This window comes from Pseudophryne corroboree, chromosome 2 (assembly GCF_028390025.1).
Source record: "Pseudophryne corroboree isolate aPseCor3 chromosome 2, aPseCor3.hap2, whole genome shotgun sequence".
NCBI classification, from domain to species: Eukaryota; Metazoa; Chordata; class Amphibia; order Anura; family Myobatrachidae; genus Pseudophryne; species Pseudophryne corroboree.
The window spans coordinates 860463480-860483325 of NC_086445.1; the positions used below are offsets into that span (position 1 = coordinate 860463480).

Sequence of the window (19846 nt, forward strand, 5' to 3'; positions counted from 1 at the left end):
CCTAATACCTCCCCACCTTGCTGCACTCACTAATGATCCCGTAGCTTCTTTCTAATCCCTCCCCACGGGCATCTAGTTTAAAATCTTCTCCAACCTTCTAACCATCCTTCCCCCCCCCCAGCACTGCTGCCCCGTCCTCATTCAGGTGCAATCCATCACAACAAAAAAAGCGCATGACTGAGAAGTCCACCCAGTGTTCCAGGAACACAAACCCCTCTTTTCTACACCAGTCGCTAAGCCACACATTTACCTCCCTAATCTCCCTCTGCCTCCATGGGCTAGCACGTGGCACAGGTAATATTTCAGAGATTACCTTAAAGGTCCTTGCCTTAAGTTTATGGCCTATGTCCCTATAGTCTTTCTTAAGGACATCCCTATAGTCTTTCTTAAGGACATACCAGTAATACAAATTATAACCAATATTTATTTACTTTAAAACCAATAATTTATATTTTTTTCCAGTCCCCACAAGTCTAGCAAATAGCATCTTACATGTCCAAACCCATTTGTGCAATGGAATATCGTTGTCTGCTGGCTATTTTGTAGCTGAAAGGGATTGCTATGTATTTTGGGTTTTATTTTTCTCCTGCCTCCTAGCCACTTCAGACAGCCCTTCCTTAATATACTGAATAGACTCAGAGTCCTTTTTCTCCTCCGCCTTTGCCAGAGCCTGCTTAAAAATCCGCTCAGTATCTGCTAAGTGATCCGACCCTGTTTCAAAAAGACAAAATAAACATGAGTTTTTGTAAAGAAAAGGTCAGAAACATGATTTAAGGTTATAGATTGATTTCAGTAAAGCACCTCATCATCAGTAGCGGATCTTGCCACGGGCAAGCAGGACTTTTGCCCAGGGCGCCGCCATCCGGAGGGCAAGATCCGCTGCTGCTGTGTGCCCCCCGCTCCCCCCCTGCTGCCGCTAGCCGCTGCCCCTGGGAAGGGAAACTAGACGCGTATGCGTCTAGTTTCCCTTCGTGGAGAGGTCCTTTACTGTGCGGTGCGCGATGACGTCATCGTGCACCGCACAGCAAAGGTCCTCTCCACGAAGGGAACTAGACGCTACATTTGCCTTCGTGGAGAGGACCTTTGCTGTGCGGTATGACGTCATTGCGCACCGCACATCATTTCAGTCTGTACAGGGGGCGTAAATGACCACGCCCCCTGTACGAAGCCACGCCCCCTAAAGCCGCCCGCGCGCCAGAAGCCACGGAACCGGCCCTGCTCATCATGACAAATAAACAACAGAAAGGTGGCCACACACATTAACCACTTCACTGCGAAGGACGAATAGTGCTTGTCCTCTGGATATACAAGAAGGGATGGGTGATCACCATGCAATTACCCTGCACTATGGAAAACATACATTTTCTGTATATGGGTGGAAGGACACTGCATAACCATTTACACTCGTACAGTAATTTTACCAGTAAAGTGGTGTGCACCCACATAGAAAAGTGGGGAGTCCCCTTTTTAAAATGATGTGGCCCCTAGTTGTCCCTAGTCCAACTCACCCAGACCTACAAAAAAAAACAGTTTTCCAAAGATGAAGGGCTCCTTATTGAACCATGCACACATGGTTATATATTAATTATGTCTCCCTTTTTATAATTGTGCCACAACTATAACATCAAACTTGGGCTTTACTTTCAGGTATGGTTATAAAGATTTGGTTCTGTAGCTGTATAATGTACCTTGATGCATGAGGATCATTGCCAAGTTACTGAGTATGACATGGTGATTAGGGTGTTCAATTTTTTCAGCCAAACCAAGAGCTTGATTCACAAAAGCATAAGCTTCATCATAGTGGCCCTGTGCTTCCATCACGGAGGCCAAGTCACTGAGAAGAGTCACAGTCTGCATGACAAAACATAGTCACATGATCAGAAGAGACAGTACTATATACAACTGACAGTACACTCAATGAGGGTAGTTTTACTTTCACCTGTGGGTGCAGCTCCCCTTGTTCCTCTATGCAGATCTGTAGGGCTTTCTCATACATGGTCTGAGCATACACCAGCTGCTTGTTTGCTACTAGGTAACGTGCATACGAATCCAGACAGAGCCCTAAAAGAAGGCGTGTGTTTTTCCTCTCCTCTGCTGCAAGAACAAATAAATATGAAATGACGTGCAAATAACTGTTCATTTTATCTAGGACAGTCTTAAACCCCCAGTAGTTTTGCCCCCCAGTAGGTGTGCCCCCAATGCCCCCGTAGTTATGCCTCCATAGATATGCCCCGTTTGTTTGCCCCCCAGTAGATATGCCCCCAGTACCCCCTCTAGTAGCACTGCTTACACACACAAAAAAAAACAACAACAAAAAACACAATACTCACCAGCCCCGCTCCTGCTTCCAGACCACAGCTTCCATCTGGCACCCGCTCCTTGCAACTATGGGAGAGACGTCATGACGTCTCTTCCATAGCGTCGCACACTGCCTGAGTCTGAATCCGGAGCTCACTCCTTCCGGCTGCTGCTGAGGGGGAAAGAGCAGACGCCCGTTGGTAACGGTCTCAGCGGGCGCCTGGCATTTCCCTAGGTTAGGTGAGCCGGAGGAGGCGAAACTGCGTTCAGTCTCTAAATGGAACTGGCGGAATGCAGTTCTGGCCTGTTCCGGCTCACTTTAACCTCTGGCAATGAGAGACAAAGACCAACTATTGTTGCAATGTACAGCGGTACAAAACATTATACATATACAACTCATAAAATGTGATTAAATCAGATACTGTAATATACAACCTAATTATGTACCGTAGTGACTATAGAAAACACATACAGATCAGAATGAAATAATTAGTTAGAACTCTGTTTACTGGTCTCTATTAGTATGACATTTAGGGAGTAAAAAAAAATTGAATTTCAAAACCAATCCATAAAAATTGGAAGTCATCTGGGCCCTTATATAACAAGTGAAGATGTTCTATTGAGAGCTGAACAGACATTAGAAGCAGCAGTAACATTTAATTACACCGTTGTGGTCTTAATTTGTTTAGTATACTAATGTTATTTAATCATCTCTTTACTGCTAGCGGTAGAACGCTGAAAATACTAAACGTATCAGTATCACCTATAGAACAAAAAAATATACGTTATGATAGGAGAAAACGAGATTTATGGTAAGAACTTACCGTTGTTAAATCTCTTTCTGCGAGGTACACTGGGCTCCACAAGGATTAACATCGGGGTGTAGAGTAGGATCTTGATCCGAGGCATCAACAGGCTCAAAGCTTTGACTGTTCCCAAGATGCACAGCGCCGCCTCCTCCTCTATAACCCCAGCCTCCTTGCACAGGAGCTCAGTTTCGTTAACCAGCCCAATGCAGTAGCAGGTAGTAGAGACGACAATCACTCGTAGCCAAGTACACCACACACTCACCACAGGAGAGGGTGTCAGCGGCTATGCCACACCAACCCAAAGAAGATAAGTGCGTCAGGGTGGGCGCCTTGTGGAGCCCAGTGTACCTCGCAGAAAGATTTAACAACGGTAAAATCTCATTTTCTGCTGTGGGGTACACTGGGCTCCACACGGATTAATATCGGGGATGTCCTAAAGCAGTTCCTTATGAGAAGGGACGCACTGTAGCGGGCACAAGAACCCGGCGTCCAAAGGAAGCATCCTGGGAGGTCGAAGTATCAAAGGCATAGAACCTTATAAACGTGTTCCCTGAGGACCACGTAGCCGCCTTGCACAATTGTTCAAGGGTCACAACATGGTGGGCCGCCCAAGAAGGTCCAACCGACCCAGTAGAATGGGCTTTGATGGCAGCAGGAGCCGGACGACCAGCCTGTACATAAACATGTGCAATCACCATTATAATCCATATGGCCAGAGTCTGCTTGGAAGCAGGCCAGCCATGTTTGTGAGAACCAAACAGTATAAAATAGAGAATCAGATTTCCTAATGGAGGATGTTTTCTTCACATAGATACGGAGAGCCTGTACCACATCCAAAGACCGCTCTTTGGAAGACAACTCAGGAGAATTAAAGGCCGGAACCACAAACTCCTGGTTAAGGTGGAATGAAGACACCACCTTGGGTAAATAACCTGGTCGCGTTCTACGAACCGCCCGGTCACGATGAAAAATCAAATGGGGGGGACTTACAGGATAAGGCACCCAAGTCCGAGACCCTTCTCGCTGAAGCAATAGCCAGCAGAAACAGCTCGTTAAAGGGACAGCCACTTAAGGTCGGCAGAGGCAAGAGGTTCAAATGGAGACTCTTGCAAGGCCTCCAGTACCACCGACAGATCCTAAGGGGCCACAGGAGGTACATATGGAGGTTGAATCCGCAACACACCCTGAGTGAATGTATGATCTTTCTCTGTAAGACAAGGCAGAAATGTGAAACTTGAGGGAGGCCAGACGCAGGCCTAAGTCCAGGCCCTGCTGTAGGAAGGGCAACAGTTTGGCCGTGCTAAACTTGAAAACGTCATGATGCACACCAAGTAAAGTAAGCATTCCAGACCTTATGGTAAATCCGAGCAGAAGCCGGATTACGGGCCTTCAACATAGTTTGAACGACCGCCGCAGAAAAACCCTTGACGCTCAGGACAGAAGCTTCAAGAGCCATGCTGTCAAAGCCAGACGGGCCAAGTCCTGGTAAACACAAGGGCCCTGAACGAGGAGGTCTGGTCGTTGTGGAAGTAGAAGGGGACAATCTAGCAAGAGGCCCAGTAGATTGGAGAACCAGTGCCGTCTGGACCGATCAGAAGTAGGTTTCCTCCTTTTTGCTTGAACTTCCGTATTACTCTGGGCAGGAGTGACACTGGAGGGAACACGTACGGCAGCCGAAAGTTCCATGGAATTGACAGAGCATCCACGAACGCTGCTTGAGGATCCCTTATCCTTGCTCCGAAGACCGGAACCTTGTGACTGTGTTGAGAAGCCATCAGGTCCACATCTGGAAGGCCCCACTTGTCCATGAGAAGTTGAAACACCTCTGGATGGAGGCTCCATTCTCCGCTTCCCAGTTTAGGACCCCCGGAATGAACACTGCAGATATGGCCGGCAGATGATGGTCTGCCCACTGAAGAATCCGTGATACTTCCTTCATTGCCATGCGGCTTCAAGTGCCACCCTAATGATTGATGTACGCCACCATGGTGGCGTTGTCCGATTGTACTTGAACAGGTCTGTTCTGTATCAGATGCTGGGCCATTGTCAACGCATTGAAAACTGCCCGCAGTTCCAGAATATTGATCGGGAGTAGAGACTCCTCCTTGGTCCACCGACCCTGAAGAGAGTGCTGTTCCAACACCGCGCCCCAACCTCTCAGACTGGCATCCGTTGTCAGCAGGACCCAGCTGGATATCCAGAAGGGATGGCCCCTGCTCACTAATTGGTCCTGAAGCCACCAGCTCAGAGACAGGCGGACCGCCGGAGACGAGGAGATCATGTGAGATCTGATCTGGTGAGGCAGGCCGTCCCACTTGGTCAGAATTAACTTCTGCAGAGGGTGAGAATGGAATTGAGCACACTCCACCATGTCGAAAGCCGGCATCCTTGAGACCTAGCACTTGCATTGGCGAATGTATCGACACTTGCGGACGAGATAGGATGCATCGAATCCTGTCCTGAAGCATCAGGACTTTCTCCTGAGACAAGAACAACCGTTGGTTGCGAGGGTCCAATAACGCTCCCAGATGTAACATGCTCCAAACAGGAACCAGGGAGGATTTCTTCCAGTTGATCAGCCACCCATGGGCTTTCATGCACTTGACAGTCAGATCGAGATGGCGTAGTTCTGGGGAATTTGCCAGGATCAACAAATCGTCCAAGTATGGTAGGATCCTGACCCATTGACGGCGGAGTGTAGCTGTCAAGACCTCCATTACGTTGGTGAAAACTCGGGGAGCAGTTGTCAAACCAAAGGGTAACGCCCAAAATTGGTAATGAAGGTTGCCAACCGTAAACCTCAGGTACTGCTAACTGCTGATGAGACACTGCGATAGGAATATGCAGGTAGGCATCCCGTATGTCCAGGGAGACCATATAGTCCCCAGGCTCCAAGGCCAGAACAATAGAGCGCAGAGTTTCCATACGAAACTTGGAGGCCCGCACATGTTTGTTCAAGGACTTCAGATTGAGAATGGGCCACGAGGACCCGTTCAGTTTCGGGACTAGAAACAGCAGTGAATAGTACCCTTTGCCTCTCTGAGCCAGAGGCACCTGTACTACCACTCCTGTGGTCAGGAGGGAATGTACCACCGTATGCAGAGTGTTTGCCTTTGTAGGGTCCAAAAAAACATCTGTCAGGCAAAATCAATGAGGGGGACAATTCTTGAAGGGCACGGCGTAACCTCGAGTGACAACTTCCCTTACCCAGGCATCTGAAGTGGTCTTCAACCATTCCTGGTCAAAACCTAGAAGTCGGCCCCCCACCCTGGGATCCCCCAGAGGGAGGCCCGCCCAGTCATGCGGCAGGCTTGTCAGTTTTGGAAGCAGGCTGAATGGGCAGCCCAGGCTCGTTTCAGTCTGGGCTTGGCGGGTCTGGGAGCACGAGCTTGCTTCGGGTACGCCTGACCGTTTGCTTTACCTGGCGGATGAAAGGGCCGAGGGAAAGTACTTTTAGCCTTCTGTGTGGAAGGAGCCGTACTAGGTAGGCAAGCTGTTTTAGCTGTAGCCAGATCAGCCACAATCTTATTGAGGTCTTCTCCAAAGAGAATGTCTCCCTTGAAAGGAAGCACCTCCAGGGTTTTCTTGGAATCCATATCCACCGACCACGATCTCGATACGTCTGGCTAAGACGGACGTAGTAGCAGCCTTGGCCGCCAGCACCCCGGCATCGGAGGCCGCCTCCTTAAGGTACAGAGAAGCCGTGGTAATATAGGAGACACTGTCGAGCATGTTCAGATGCATTGGAAGGCAGCTCCGCCTCAAGCTCCTGAGCCCACGCCTCAACAGCTTCAGCAGCCCAAGTTGCTGCAATGGTTGGCCTACGCACAGCCCCCATTAGGGTGTAAATCGCTTTCAGACAACCCTCTACATGTCTATCCGTCGGTTCCTTCAGAGAGGTGACGGTAGTTACTGGCAGAGCAGAGGAAACTACCATGGGCGCCACATGAGAATCTACAGGCGGAGGAGTTTCCCAATTCTTACAGACCTCTGCAGAGAGAGGATAGCGAGCCAACAATCTCTTATTAGGTGTGAATTTTGTCCCCAGATTTTTCCAGGATTCCTGCCGTATGTCAATCAGGTGTTCAGAATGAGGTAAAACTTGTTTAACCACCTTCTTACTCTTAAACCTATCCGGATTTTTAGAGACAGCCTCAGGCTCAGGATCATCAGACACCTGAAGAATGAGCCTAATTGCCTCAATCAGATCAGGGACATCCACCAATGACTTCCCTTCCCCATCAGAAACATCTGTCAGGGTCTGTGGGGTCAGTATACGCACCATCTTCCTCAGAGGATGTGTCCGGGATAACGGTGGATTGGGAGGAGTAATGGCCCATTTAGAAGACGCCTTAGTCTTAGGCGGGCGAGAGCGACACTTAGATTTAGTCAGTGACCGGTTCAAATACTGTAACGGAGTTGAGATTTGATCTGCCTATGGCGGATTAACTGCAGGGACCATAAACTGCTGCAGTGGCACAGGTGGTCCCACAGGTGGCGTCAGTTTAGTTACAAGCGTGTTTAACAGCGTGGAAAAGGTAGCCCAAGGTGGGTTATTTGTTGCCCCCGGTGCTACGGACCCACTGGGGTGTAAGGAACCTCATGAACCTGAACTCTCTGCTGCCATATTATCCTCCAAAAAGTCTGTTGCCTCACTACCACGCAATGTGGGAGAAGCCCCAGCTCCGTCGCCTCGTGTAGCTGACATAACAGTAAGCACAATATTGGGCAGCCCGGTACAATTCTTAGCAGCAATAGACCTAGCAAGAACTCCCCGTGAAGTGTGATTGTGTCAGCACAAACCGGGAATCCAAAAGATATATAGGCTGACTATAAATCACAAGTGAAAATACACAGCAAGTATATCTTGTGAAAAAAATAAGAGTTTAAACCTACCGATAAATCTTTTTCTCGTAGTCCGTACAGGATGCTGGGGACTCCGTAAAGGACCATGGGGATAGATGGGCTCCGCAGGAGACATGGGCACTTTAAGAAAGACTTTGACTCTGGGTGTGCACTGGCTCCTCCCTCTATGCCCCTCCTCCAGACCTCAGAGAAACTGTGCCCAGAGGAGACGGACAGTACAAGGAAAGGATTTTTGTAATCCAAGGGCAAGATTCACACCAGCCACACCAATCACACCGTATAACTTGTGATATACTACCCAGTTAACAGTATGAAAAACAACATAGCATCAGTCCAAGACCGATGAAACTATAACATAACCCTTATGTAAGCAATAACTATATACAAGTCTTGCAGAAATAGTCCGCACTTGGGACGGGCGCCCAGCATCCTCTACGGACTACGAGAAAAAGATTTACCGGTAGGTTTAAAATCTTATTTTCTCTAACGTCCTAGAGGATGCTGGGGACTCCGTAAGGACCATGGGGATTATACCAAAGCTCCCAAACAGGCGGGAGAGTGCGGATGACTCTGCAGCACCGGTTGAGCAAACAGGAGGTCCTCCTCAACCAGGGTATCAAACTTATAGAACTTTGCAAAGGTGTTTGACCCCGACCAAGTAGCAGCCCGGCACAGCTGTAGTGCCGAGACCCCTCAGGCAGCCACTCAAGAAGAGCCCATCTTCCTAGTGGAATGGGCCTTAACCGATTTTTAGTAACGGCAATCCTGCCGTAGAATGCGCCTGCTGAGTCGTGTTACAGATCCAGCGAGCAATAGTCTGCTTTGAAGCAGGGCTGCCAACTTTGTTGGCTGCATACAGGACAAACAGTGCTTCTGTTTTTCTGACTCTAGACGTTCTGGCCACGTAAATTTTCAAAGCCCTGACCACATCAAGGGACTCGGAATCCTCCAAGTCACGTGTAGCCACAGGCACGACAATAGGTTGGTTCATATGAAAGGATGAGACCACCTTAGGTAGGAATTGAGGACGGGTCCGCAATTCCGCTCTATCCATATGGAAAACCAGATAGGGGCTTTTATGTGATAAAGCCGCCAATTCCGAAACTCGCCTAGCCGAAGCCAAGGCTAACAACATGACCACCTTCCAGATGAGATATTTCAACTCCACTGTCTTAAGTGGCTCAAAGCAATGTGACTTAGGGAAACTTAACACGACATTAAGGTCCCAAGGCGCCACCGGAGGTACAAAAGGAGGCTGAATATGCAGTACTCCCTTCACAAAAGTTGTACTTCAGGTAATGAGGCCAATTCCTTTTGAAAGAAAATGGTAAAGGCCGAAAACTGAACTTTTAATGGAGCCTAATTTTAAGCCCAAATTCACTCCAGTTTGTAGGAAGTGAAGAAAACTGCCCAGGTGGAATTCTTCCGTAGGAGCATTCCTGGCCTCACACCAAGAAACATATTTTCTCCATATTCGGTGATAATGTTTAGATGTCACGTCCTTCCTAGCCTTTATTTGCGAAGGAATGACCTCATCCGGAATACCTTTTCCCGCTAGGATCCGGCGTTCAACCGCCATGCCGTCAAACGCAGCCGCGGTAAGTCTTGGAGCAGACAGGGACCTTGTTGTAACAAGTCCTGCCTTAGAGGAAGAGGCCACAGACCTTCTGTGAGCATTTCTTGCAGATCCGGATACCAGGTCCTTCATGGCCAATCTGGAACAATGAGAATTGCTCTCACTCCTCCTTTTCTTATTATCCTCAACACCTTGGGTATGAGAGGAAGAGGAGGAAACACATATACCGACTGGAACACCCACGGTGTCACTAGGGCGTCTACAGCTACCGCCTGAGGGTCTCTTGACCTGGCGCAATACCTTTGTAGCTTTTTGTTGAGACGGGATGCCATCATGTCTATTTGGGGTAGTCCCCACCGACTTGCAATCTGCGCGAAGACTTCCTGATGAAGTCCCCACTCTCCCGGATGCAGAGCGTGTCTACTGAGGAAGTCTGCTTCCCAGTTGTCCATTCCCGGAATGAACACTGCTGACAGAGCGCTTACATGATTCTCCGCCCAGCGAAGAACTCTGGTGGCTTCCGCCATTGCCACTCTGCTCCTTGTGCCGCCTTGGCGGTTTACATGAGCTACTGCGGTGATGTTGTCTGACTGGATCAGGACTGGTCGATTGCGAAGTAAGATCTCCGATTGACGTAGGGAGTTGTATATGGCCCTTAGTTCCAGGATGTTGATGTGAAGACAAGTCTCTTGACTTGACCAAAGTCCTTGGAAATTTCTTCCCTGTGCGACCGCTCCCCAACCTCGGAGGCTCGCGTCCGTGGTCACCAGGATCCAGTCCTGTATGCCGAACCTGCGGCCCTCTAGAAGGTGAGCACTGTTTAGCCACCACAGGAGAGATACTCTGGCCCTGGGGGACAGGGCGATCCGCTGACGCAATTTCAGATACGACCCGGACCATTTGTCCAATAGGTCCCTTTGGAAGGCCCTTGCATGGAATCTGCCGTATGGAATGGCTTCGTATGTTGCCACCATCTTTCCCAGAACTTGAGTGCAATGATGTACTGACACTTGTTTTGGTTTCAACAAGCTCATGACTAGAGTCATGAGTTCCTGCGCTTTTCCCTTCGGAAGAAAAACCCTTTTCTGGTCTGTGTCCAGAATCATGCCCAAGAAGGGCAGACGAGTTGTAGGATTCAGCTGCGACTTTGGAATATTGAGAATCCAGCCGTGTCACTGTAACACATTCAGTGAAAGTGATACGCTGCTCAGCAACTTCTCCCGTGATCTCACTTTTATGAGGAGATCGTCCAAGTACGGGATAATTGTGACACCCTGCTTGCGCCGGGGAGCACCATCATTTCCGCCATTACCTTGGTGAAAATTCTCGGGGCCGTGGAAAGCCCAAACGGCAACGTCTGAAATTGGTAATGACAATCCTGTACCGCAAATCTCAGGTACGCCTGATGAGGAGGATATATGGGGACATGTAGGTATGCATCCTTTATGTCCAGAGATACCAAAAAATCTCCCCCTTCTAGGCTGGCGATGACCGCCCTGAGAGATTCCATCTTGAACTTGAACCGTTTTAAGTAAAGGTTCTGGGGTTTTAAATTTAAAATGGGTCTGACCGAACCGTCCGGTTTCGGAACCACAAACAGAGTTGAGTAGTACCCCTGCCCTCTTTGAAGCAGGGGAACCTCTACCACCACTTGTTGCAGACACAATTTGTGAATCGCATGTAACACTATCTCCCTTTCCAGGGGTTGTTTCGGTAGGGCCGATTTGAAAAAAACGGCGAGGAGGCACTTCTTCGAATTCCAGCTTGTAACCCTGGGAAACAATTTCTATTGCCCATGGATCCACCTGTGAGTGGACCCAGACGTGGCTGAACAGTCGAAGACGTGCCCCCACAGGAGCTGACTCCCTCAGGGGAGCCCCAGCGTCATGCGGTGGATTTAGCAGAGGCCGGGGAGGACGTCTGTTCCTGGGAACTAGCTGTGTTGTGCAGCTTTTTTCCTCTGCCCTTACCTCTGGCAAGAAAGGACGAACCACGTGCTCTCTTGCTTTTATTGGAACGAAAGGACTGCATTTGATAATGAGGTGCTTTCTTAGATTGTGAGTGAATATATGGCAAAAATTTTTTATTTACCTGCCATAGCCGTGGAGACGAGATCCGAGAGGCCCTCTCCGAACAATTCCTCACCCTTGTTTGACTCTAGAACCCAGTAGACTAACGTCTCTTTGGGCATGTCATATAAATATATATATACACATACATATATATATATATATATTTATTTTAGGGACAACATCATGGTATCCTTATCTAGGGTTTCAATCTCCGCTGAAAAAGATATCAGTCTACGCTGCTACAGCGCTATAAACCCATGCCGACACAATCGCCGGTCTGAGTAGTGTACCAGAATGTGTGTAAATGGACTTCAAAGTACTTTTACTGCATGCTATCTGCAGGATCCCTGAGGATAGCTGTAAAGTCAGCGCAACCTTTTTGGGTAAACGTGTCAATGCCTTGTACACCCTAGGGGAAGATTCCCATCTTATCCTGGCCCCATTAGGGAAAGGATACTCCCTGAGGATTCTTTTTGGGAAGCTGCAGCTTCTTGTCTGGAGATTCCCACTCTTTTTCTTCATGAGAGGAGGGAAATTTACCTCAGCTTTCTTCCCCTTAAACATGTGTACCCTCGTGTCAGGGACAGATGAGTCATCAGTGATAAGCAAAACATCTTTTATTACAATAATCATATATTGAATGCTTTTCTGTCCGTTTTGGCTGTACTTTGCATTCTCGTAGTCGACACTGGAGTCAGACTCCGTGTCGATATCAGTGTCTATTATTTTGGATAGTGAGCGTTGTGAGACTCTGAAAGTCTCTGTGACATAGGGACAGACATGGGTAGATTCCCTGTCTGTTCTCTAATCTTTTGTGTAATTAAGTCATCTTAGCACTTAATTTCACATATCCAATCAGGCGTCGGCGTTGTCGACGGAGACACCACACACACTCACACATTTGCTCCATCTCCTCCTTAGGAGAGCCTTTTACCTCAGACATGTCAACACACACGTACCGACACACCACACACTCAGGGAATGCTCTTCTGACGACCGTTCCCCCACAAGGCCCTTTGGAGAGACAGAGAGAGAGTATGCCAGCACACACCCCAGCGCAATATGACCCAGGAAAAACACAGCAATTTAATGTTTACCCCGTAGCGCTGTTATTATTATCTGTGCCAAATTATGTGCCCCCCCTCTTCTTTAAAACCCTCTCTTCTACCGTGGTATAAGCAGGGGAGAGTCCGGGGAGCTTCCTCTCAGCGGTGCTGTGGAGAAAAACATGGCGCTGGTGAGTGCTGAGGGAGAAGCCCCGCCCCCTCGGTGGCGGGCTTCAGTCCCGCTAAAAGTGTAAAATTGGCAGGGGCTCATGCATATATACAGTGTCCAGCTGTATCTATGCTCTCTTTTGCCAAATAAAAGGTTTATATTGCTGCCCTGGGCCCTGCACCCTTACAGTGACCGGAGTAAGTGAGGTGTATGGGAGCAATGGCGCACAGCTGCCGTGCTGTGCGTTACCTCAGTGAAGCTCACAAAGTCTTCTGCCGCCTTTTGAAGCCTTCTTTCTTCTCATACTCACCTGGCTTCTTTCTTCTGGCTCTGTGAGGAAGATGGCGGCGCGGTTCTGGGCCGAACGTCCAGGGCGAACCTGTGTTCCGACTCCCTCTGGAGCTAATGGTGTCCAGTAGCCTAAGAAACAAGACCTTGAAACTCAGAGAAGTAGGGTTGTTTCTCTCTCCTCAGTCCCTCGATGCAGGGAGTCTGTTGCCAGCAGTGCTCCCTGAAAATAAAAAACCTAACAAATATACTTTCTTAGCAGGAAACTCAGGAGAGCTCCCTGCAGTGCACCCATCTCCTCTGGGCACAGTCTCAAACTGAGGTCTGGCGGAGGGGCATAGAGGGAGGAGCCAGTGCACACCCAGAGTCAAAGTCTTTCTTAAAGTGCCCATGTCTCCTGCGGAGCCCGTCTATCCCCATGTTCCTTACGGAGTCCCCAGCATCCTCTAGGACGTTAGAGAAGATCCTATATTATACAGAAAACCTGATACACTTAGCCCCCACAGGTTATGGAATATAGGAATAGCACGCCGAGTGAAATACCCAATACGGCAACCACGCAGCAGCTACATACACACACACACACACACACACACACACACACACACACACACACACACATATATAGTCACAATCGTACCATGCACCATAAGACTGCACTGGACTAGCAATACAAAGCAATACTCAGTAAAGCTATATGTGTCAACAATAGATATAACAAAGCACAGTAGATACTGGATGTATATCACAGGGTGTTTGTACCACACAACCCTGAATGTATGCACTCTTTCTTAACTAACACTGTCCCAGTTACAGGTAGAATACCTAAGTGTCCTGTAAAATGCACAGCGCTGGCGATCAGGCGGCTTTACAGAGGAGGATTTGCCCCAACAGTCCCAGGAACAGCTGAGATCCGTTTGCAGTGGCTGCTGACAGGGCGTGAGGGAGAGATATGCAGCTCCAGGGTGGGAGCATTCACAGAAATGGCGCCCTGGGGCTTGGGGAGGGGCTACAGACTAGGCATCCCCACCGGGCTCTGCAGGCTTTGAAAATGGGGTTAATAAGAGCAGGAACCCCTTTAAACTTGTACCTTTAAAAATGTCCCTGGTGGCTAGTGGAGCGGCTGCCCAGTAACAGTGTCCACGCCAGCTCACGTGGCCCACCTCCCACGGCTGCGCTGGATCGCAGTAAAGTGTGGCCAAAGAGACCCCTTACCTCCCCTGTACCTGCGGCCACGCGATCCAGGAGGACATCGGTGTCTGTGTGTGACTGACTGCTGGAAAGAACCGGAGCCTCCGCTGCAGTGACCCGGCAACCAGGGCGCGGGAGTATACAGCGCCGCTGGGGGTGATGGAGCTGCAGTCAGAAAAGTCTATGTGACTTTACACACTGCAGTCCTGAAGTCTTTGTAAAAGTATTTCTTCTTCTTTCTTCAAATAAGCTATGTAATGGGCTGCAAAGGCAGCCCTCCTCTTAAGTGCCTGCTTACTGCATGGCACCAACTTACAAACTGAGCTCCTGAGGCGGGGTTATAGAGGAGGCGGCGCTGTGCATTTGGGAACAGTCAAAGCTTTGAGCCTGTTGGTGCCTCGGATCAAGATCCTACTCTACACCCCGATGTTAATCCTTGTGGAGCCCAGTGTACCCCACAGCAGAAATGCCATTATCAACGGTAAGTTCTTAAGTCCACAGGTTCCACGGGATACATTGGGATATAGTGGAGCAACAGCGGATCTGCACCAAACGGTCAAAGCTTTCTGGCCTCCCAGCATGCAGCGGGCCCGTCCATATATCCCCACCTCCTGGCTCAGGCAAATCAGTTGTTTTCCAAAGCTCAAGGTAGGAGCATCATGTAGAGCCCTAATCAGGTGAGAACAACACACATGCACACCCTTCCGTACAAGAGGAAAGAGGTTAGTGAGTAAAAGGATCCTCAAATCAGGTGCGTCAGTGTGGGATTCCTGTGGACTTAAGAACTTACCGATGATAACGGTATTTCTCCTACCATAACGCATATTTCTCATGCAGGGTCCACAGGATACATTGGGATGTCCCAAAGCAATTTAGTGGTACGGACGCTCCTGATTGGCATAATGTCTAATGAATGCGTTAATGGAAGACCATGTGGCTGCCTTACATATCTGTTCTGCTGAAGCACCACGTTGTGCTGAACATGATGGACCTACCTTACGAGTAGAGTGAGCAGAGACATTATCCAGAACAGGGAGATCAGCTTGAGAATATGTTTCCAAAATGTCATCTGAAGCCACCTCGCCAGTGTCTGCTTATCAGCAGGCCATCCTCTCTTGTGAATTCCGTAGAGAACAAAGAGTTTCTGACAGCACTGGTACGATCTACATAGATCCTTAAGGCACAGACCACGTCCAACAATGCATCTTCCGCAGAAAGGTCCGGCCCTTGGAAAGCCGGGACTACAATTTCTTCGTTATGGTAAACTTTAGACACCACCTTAGGAAGATACCCAGATTTAGTTCCGAGAACTGCTCTATCTGGATAAAAATTAAAAAAAATCAGAAAGGGAGGACAACGTAACAATGCTCCTAAATCTGAAACTCTAGCTGAAGCCATGGCCAGCAGAAATTGAACTTTAGCTGTCAACCATTTCAGATCCATTCTCTTAAGTGGTTCAAATGGGGCAACTTGAAGGACCTTTAGAACTAAACTTAAGTCCCAAGGCACTGTAGGAGGAACAACAGGAGGTTGAATGCGTAGCATTCCCTGGAAAAAAGTGTGCACATCCTGTAGGTTGGCAATTTTCTTTTGGAACCAGTTAGCGCCGACTTTTGCACTCCCAAGGAAGCCACCCTTAAACCTTTATCCATTCCTGCCTGAAGGAATGCTAGGATTTTGGAAACTCTGAAAGACCTGGGGTCAAATTTCTGTTCACTGCACCACTGAATATAGGCTTACCATATTCTGTGATAAATGCAAGCTGAGGAGGGTTTCCTTGCTCTACGCATTGTTTGAATTACCTGTTGTGAGAATCCTCGACTTAAGGATGGAGGTCTCAAGAGCCACGCCATCAAAGACAGTCGATCCAGATGTCTATGATGACAAGGCCCTTGAATCAGTAGATCTGGACATTGAGGCAGTAGGAATGGAGCATCCATCAACATCCTCTGCAGATCTGTGTACCAATGTCTTCTGGGCCAAGCTGGAGCTATTAGTGTCACGGCACTTTTTCCTTATTTTACCTTTCTCACCACCCTGGGTAGCATGGCAATGGGAGGAAACACATAAGCCAGATGAAAGTCCCATCTCACTGACAGGACATCCACAAAGATCGCTTTGGGATCCTTTGTTCTTGATCTGTATGCAGGCACCTTGAGGCTCTGACGAGATGCCATGAGCTCTCTCTCTGGCAACCCCCATCTGTCGACCAGGGTCTGGTAGACTTCCGGGTGTAAAGCCCATTCGTTTGCATGAATGGTGTGTTGACTGAGAAAATCTGCTTCCCAGTTTAGGACTTCTGGAACGAATACTGCGGACAAGGCTGGAAGATGAAGTTCTGCCCACTCTAACGTGCGACTTACTTCTTCCATTGCTCTCCGGCTGAAAGTTCCTCCCTGATGGTTGAGGTACGCTACTGCCATCGCATTGTCCGAGCGGATCTGGACTGGCTTTCCCTGAAGAATGTCCTTTGCTTCATTCAACGTCATGTATATGGCTCGGAGTTCCAATATAATATGACAGGCAACTTTCTTCCTTGGTCCACTGCCCTGGAAGCAATTTCTTCCTGACACTGCTCCCCAGCCCTGAAGGCTGGCATCCGTTGTCAGAATTTCCCAATCCGATATCCAAAAGGGTCTCACTTTGTCTAGATGGGCTGTAGCCACCAGGCTAATGATCTCCTTACTTTCTGAGTAATGACTATAGTCTGCGTTTTTATCGTTTGATGAAAACCATTCCATTTGGTGAGGATCAGATGCTGCAGAAGCCTTGAATGGAAATGATCATACTCTACCATGTCGAATGTTGACACCATCAAACGCATCACACGCATTGCTGCATGAATGGATACTTTCAGACTGTGTAGAATCTCCTGAATCCTTAACTGAAGTCTGGCTATTTTGTTCAGAGGAAAATTACTCTCTGAAGGCTCAAATCCAATACAGTCCCCAAGTTAGACATCCGGTGTGATGGAACCAGAGACGATTTTGCCCAATCTATGAGCCATCCATGTTTCTGCAGACACTCTATTTTAGCCTGCTGCAGATGACACAGAAGCAATTCCTGAGACTGTGCCAGGATTAAAAGATAGTCAAGGTATGGAAAAATTCTTATTCCCTGCTGGCGGAGATAAGCTGCCATTATTACCATAATTTTGGTGAATACTCTGGGAGCTGTGGCCAATCCGAATGGTAGAGCCTGAAACTGAAAATGCTGTTGGAAGATAGCGAACCTAAGATAGTGCTGATGGGACAGGGTTATAGGAACATGTAGGTAAGCAACCTGGATATCCAGGGATACCATAAAATCCCCTGGCTCCGTGGCAAAAATTATGTAACGTAAAGTCTCCATATGAAAACAAGGTACCCAAATGTACTTGTTCAGCATTTTTAGATTGAGTATGGACCGGAACGACCCATTTGGCTTCTGGACTAGAAACAGGTTGGAATAGAAACCCTGTCCTCATTGTGCAGGATGAACCGGAATGATTATTCCTGACTGAAGCAATTTCTGAACTGCCTCTTGCAAAGCCGTGGCCCTCATCTCTACCAAAGATGGGCTGGTACAAAAAAAACCTTTGAGGAGGGTTTTCCTGAAAGCAAAAGCATAACCGTGAGATAGCGCTTCTTGCACCCAGGCATCCTTGGTAGACTGCTGCCAGATCTGTGCAAAATGAAGAAGTCGGCCCTCCACCCTGGGGTCCCCCAGGAGGAGGCCTGCACCATCAGGCCGATGGCTTATCTTCTGTTTTAGAAGCCGGTCCTCTATTAGCCCAATGTTTTTTTTAGTCTTACCAGACCTGTTGTATTGGGACTGTTTGCCATCACCTTTTCCTTGAGACCGAAAAAGGTTGAAAAGCTGGGATTTTAGGCTTAAATTTGTAAGTGGAAGGAAAATTTACTTTCTTCGAGTCTGCCAAAATACTGGTTAACTCTTTACCAAAAAGAATATCTTCAGTCAAAGGTAAAGACTCCAAAACCTATTTGGATTCTGAATCAGCTTTCCAAGTGCGTAGCCAAACTGCTCTGCGAGTGGCTACAACTGAAGCTGATGCCCGAGAGGCAATGGTACCTATATCCAAGGTTGCTACTTCCAAGAATATTGCAGCCTGTTTGATAAGTGCAATATGGGATTTTTGCTCTCTAGATGACATTGAAGTTTCCCCTTCCAATGCATCTGCCCAGACAGCCACTGCTTTAGCTATCCAGGCTGAAGCCATGGCTGGCCTAATGATTGCCCCAGACAGGGAAAAAAAAATGTTTTTTTAGCAAACCATCTACTCTCCTATCCGTGACATAATTTAATGATGTTGAAGGCAGAGGTAATGAAGATTTTCGCACTAATCGAGTAACATGCGTATCCACTGTAGGGGCTACATCCCTCTTTAAACAGTCCCCAGCAGGAAGAGGATAAATAGAATTCCATTTTCTAGGAATTCAAAATTTCTCACCGGGCGTAGCCCAAGCCTCTTCCATAATGTCCGTCAGCTGTTCTGATCCAGGAAACTCAGTCTTAACTATTTTGGGACGTTTAAATACAGGTGCCTTGGATTTTAACACAGGCTCTGCTGATTCACCTAAGGATAGAATGGGCTTAATTGCATTAATCAACGCAGATATGTCCACTGAGCTGAGACCTTCCTCCTCATCTTTGTACACAGAACCAGAGTGTAATGAGTCTTCCTCCTCTGACGAATACTCATCTGAAACGTGTAGACTGTGAAGATGTTGTTCCGTGTCTATGTGATTTACTTACAACTGGCTTTTCAGCCTGCTTCTGTAGAGAGGCGACTGCTTACCCTGCTGGAAATGATAAACCGCAGGTGGAATGCTGCACATAAGGGTTAATAGTGTAACCTATACCTGGTACAGAAGTTGGAATTATCCATTCAGCTATACTGGATAATGTCTGGGCAAACATAGCCCATGGGGGATCAACTTGCACCTGCATCTGCCTTGAATTTTTCAAGAGACCTTGGTGAAATCTAAAACAGGTTGCACACAACCCATCCTGAACCAGATCCTGAGAGGTTAACCCAGCTTTGCATGACAAACATGATGTGTTGGTGCTGCTGTGAGTGTATTTTCCTCACCCTTGCCGCTCTTAGATATGATAAATAATCAGACACTTTCACAATGTGCTACACAATATGTGCCTGAAATCACTTTAAATGTGTTAAAGTGATATACAATCCAACCCTACCCTGCTTAGCACCAGCATTGGAGGATCGGAATAGACAAAGAAAACTGACAGAATTTATAGCAAAGTCAGCAATCACACTAGCAGTCAGTCACAGGTTATACATTAGTATAATAAGCAATATGAGTACATATTCAACTACAGATACATTTCAAGCATGTAGGAGAAACCTATTACTGCATTACTTTAAAAAAGTTTTTACGTATTCAGACGCAAAGCGAAAGAAACCAGTTATATTATCAGACTCGCATGAATTATGCACTTATCCAACTAGTCGTACTGAAAAGATAGAGAGAGACTTAGGGCCTAATTCCGAGTTGATCGTAGCAGAA

At 47.8% G+C, this 19846-nt stretch overlaps 1 protein-coding gene across 3 annotated transcripts in view; it reads right to left on the bottom strand.

Moving 5' to 3' along the window:
• Window positions 1-406: 406 nt before the first annotated feature.
• Window positions 407-19846, bottom strand: part of TTC19 (tetratricopeptide repeat domain 19) — a 104582-nt gene continuing 85142 nt past the window's right edge. For all 3 annotated transcript variants that reach the window (XM_063955863.1, XM_063955862.1, XM_063955865.1), the window contains 3 exons: window positions 1940-2094; window positions 1689-1851; window positions 407-711 (listed from right to left, as the gene is read on the bottom strand). In XM_063955863.1, the coding sequence (XP_063811933.1) occupies window positions 560-711; window positions 1689-1851; window positions 1940-2094 (470 nt within the window). In that variant the 3' untranslated portion in view covers window positions 407-559. The remainder of the gene's footprint in view (window positions 712-1688; window positions 1852-1939; window positions 2095-19846) is intronic.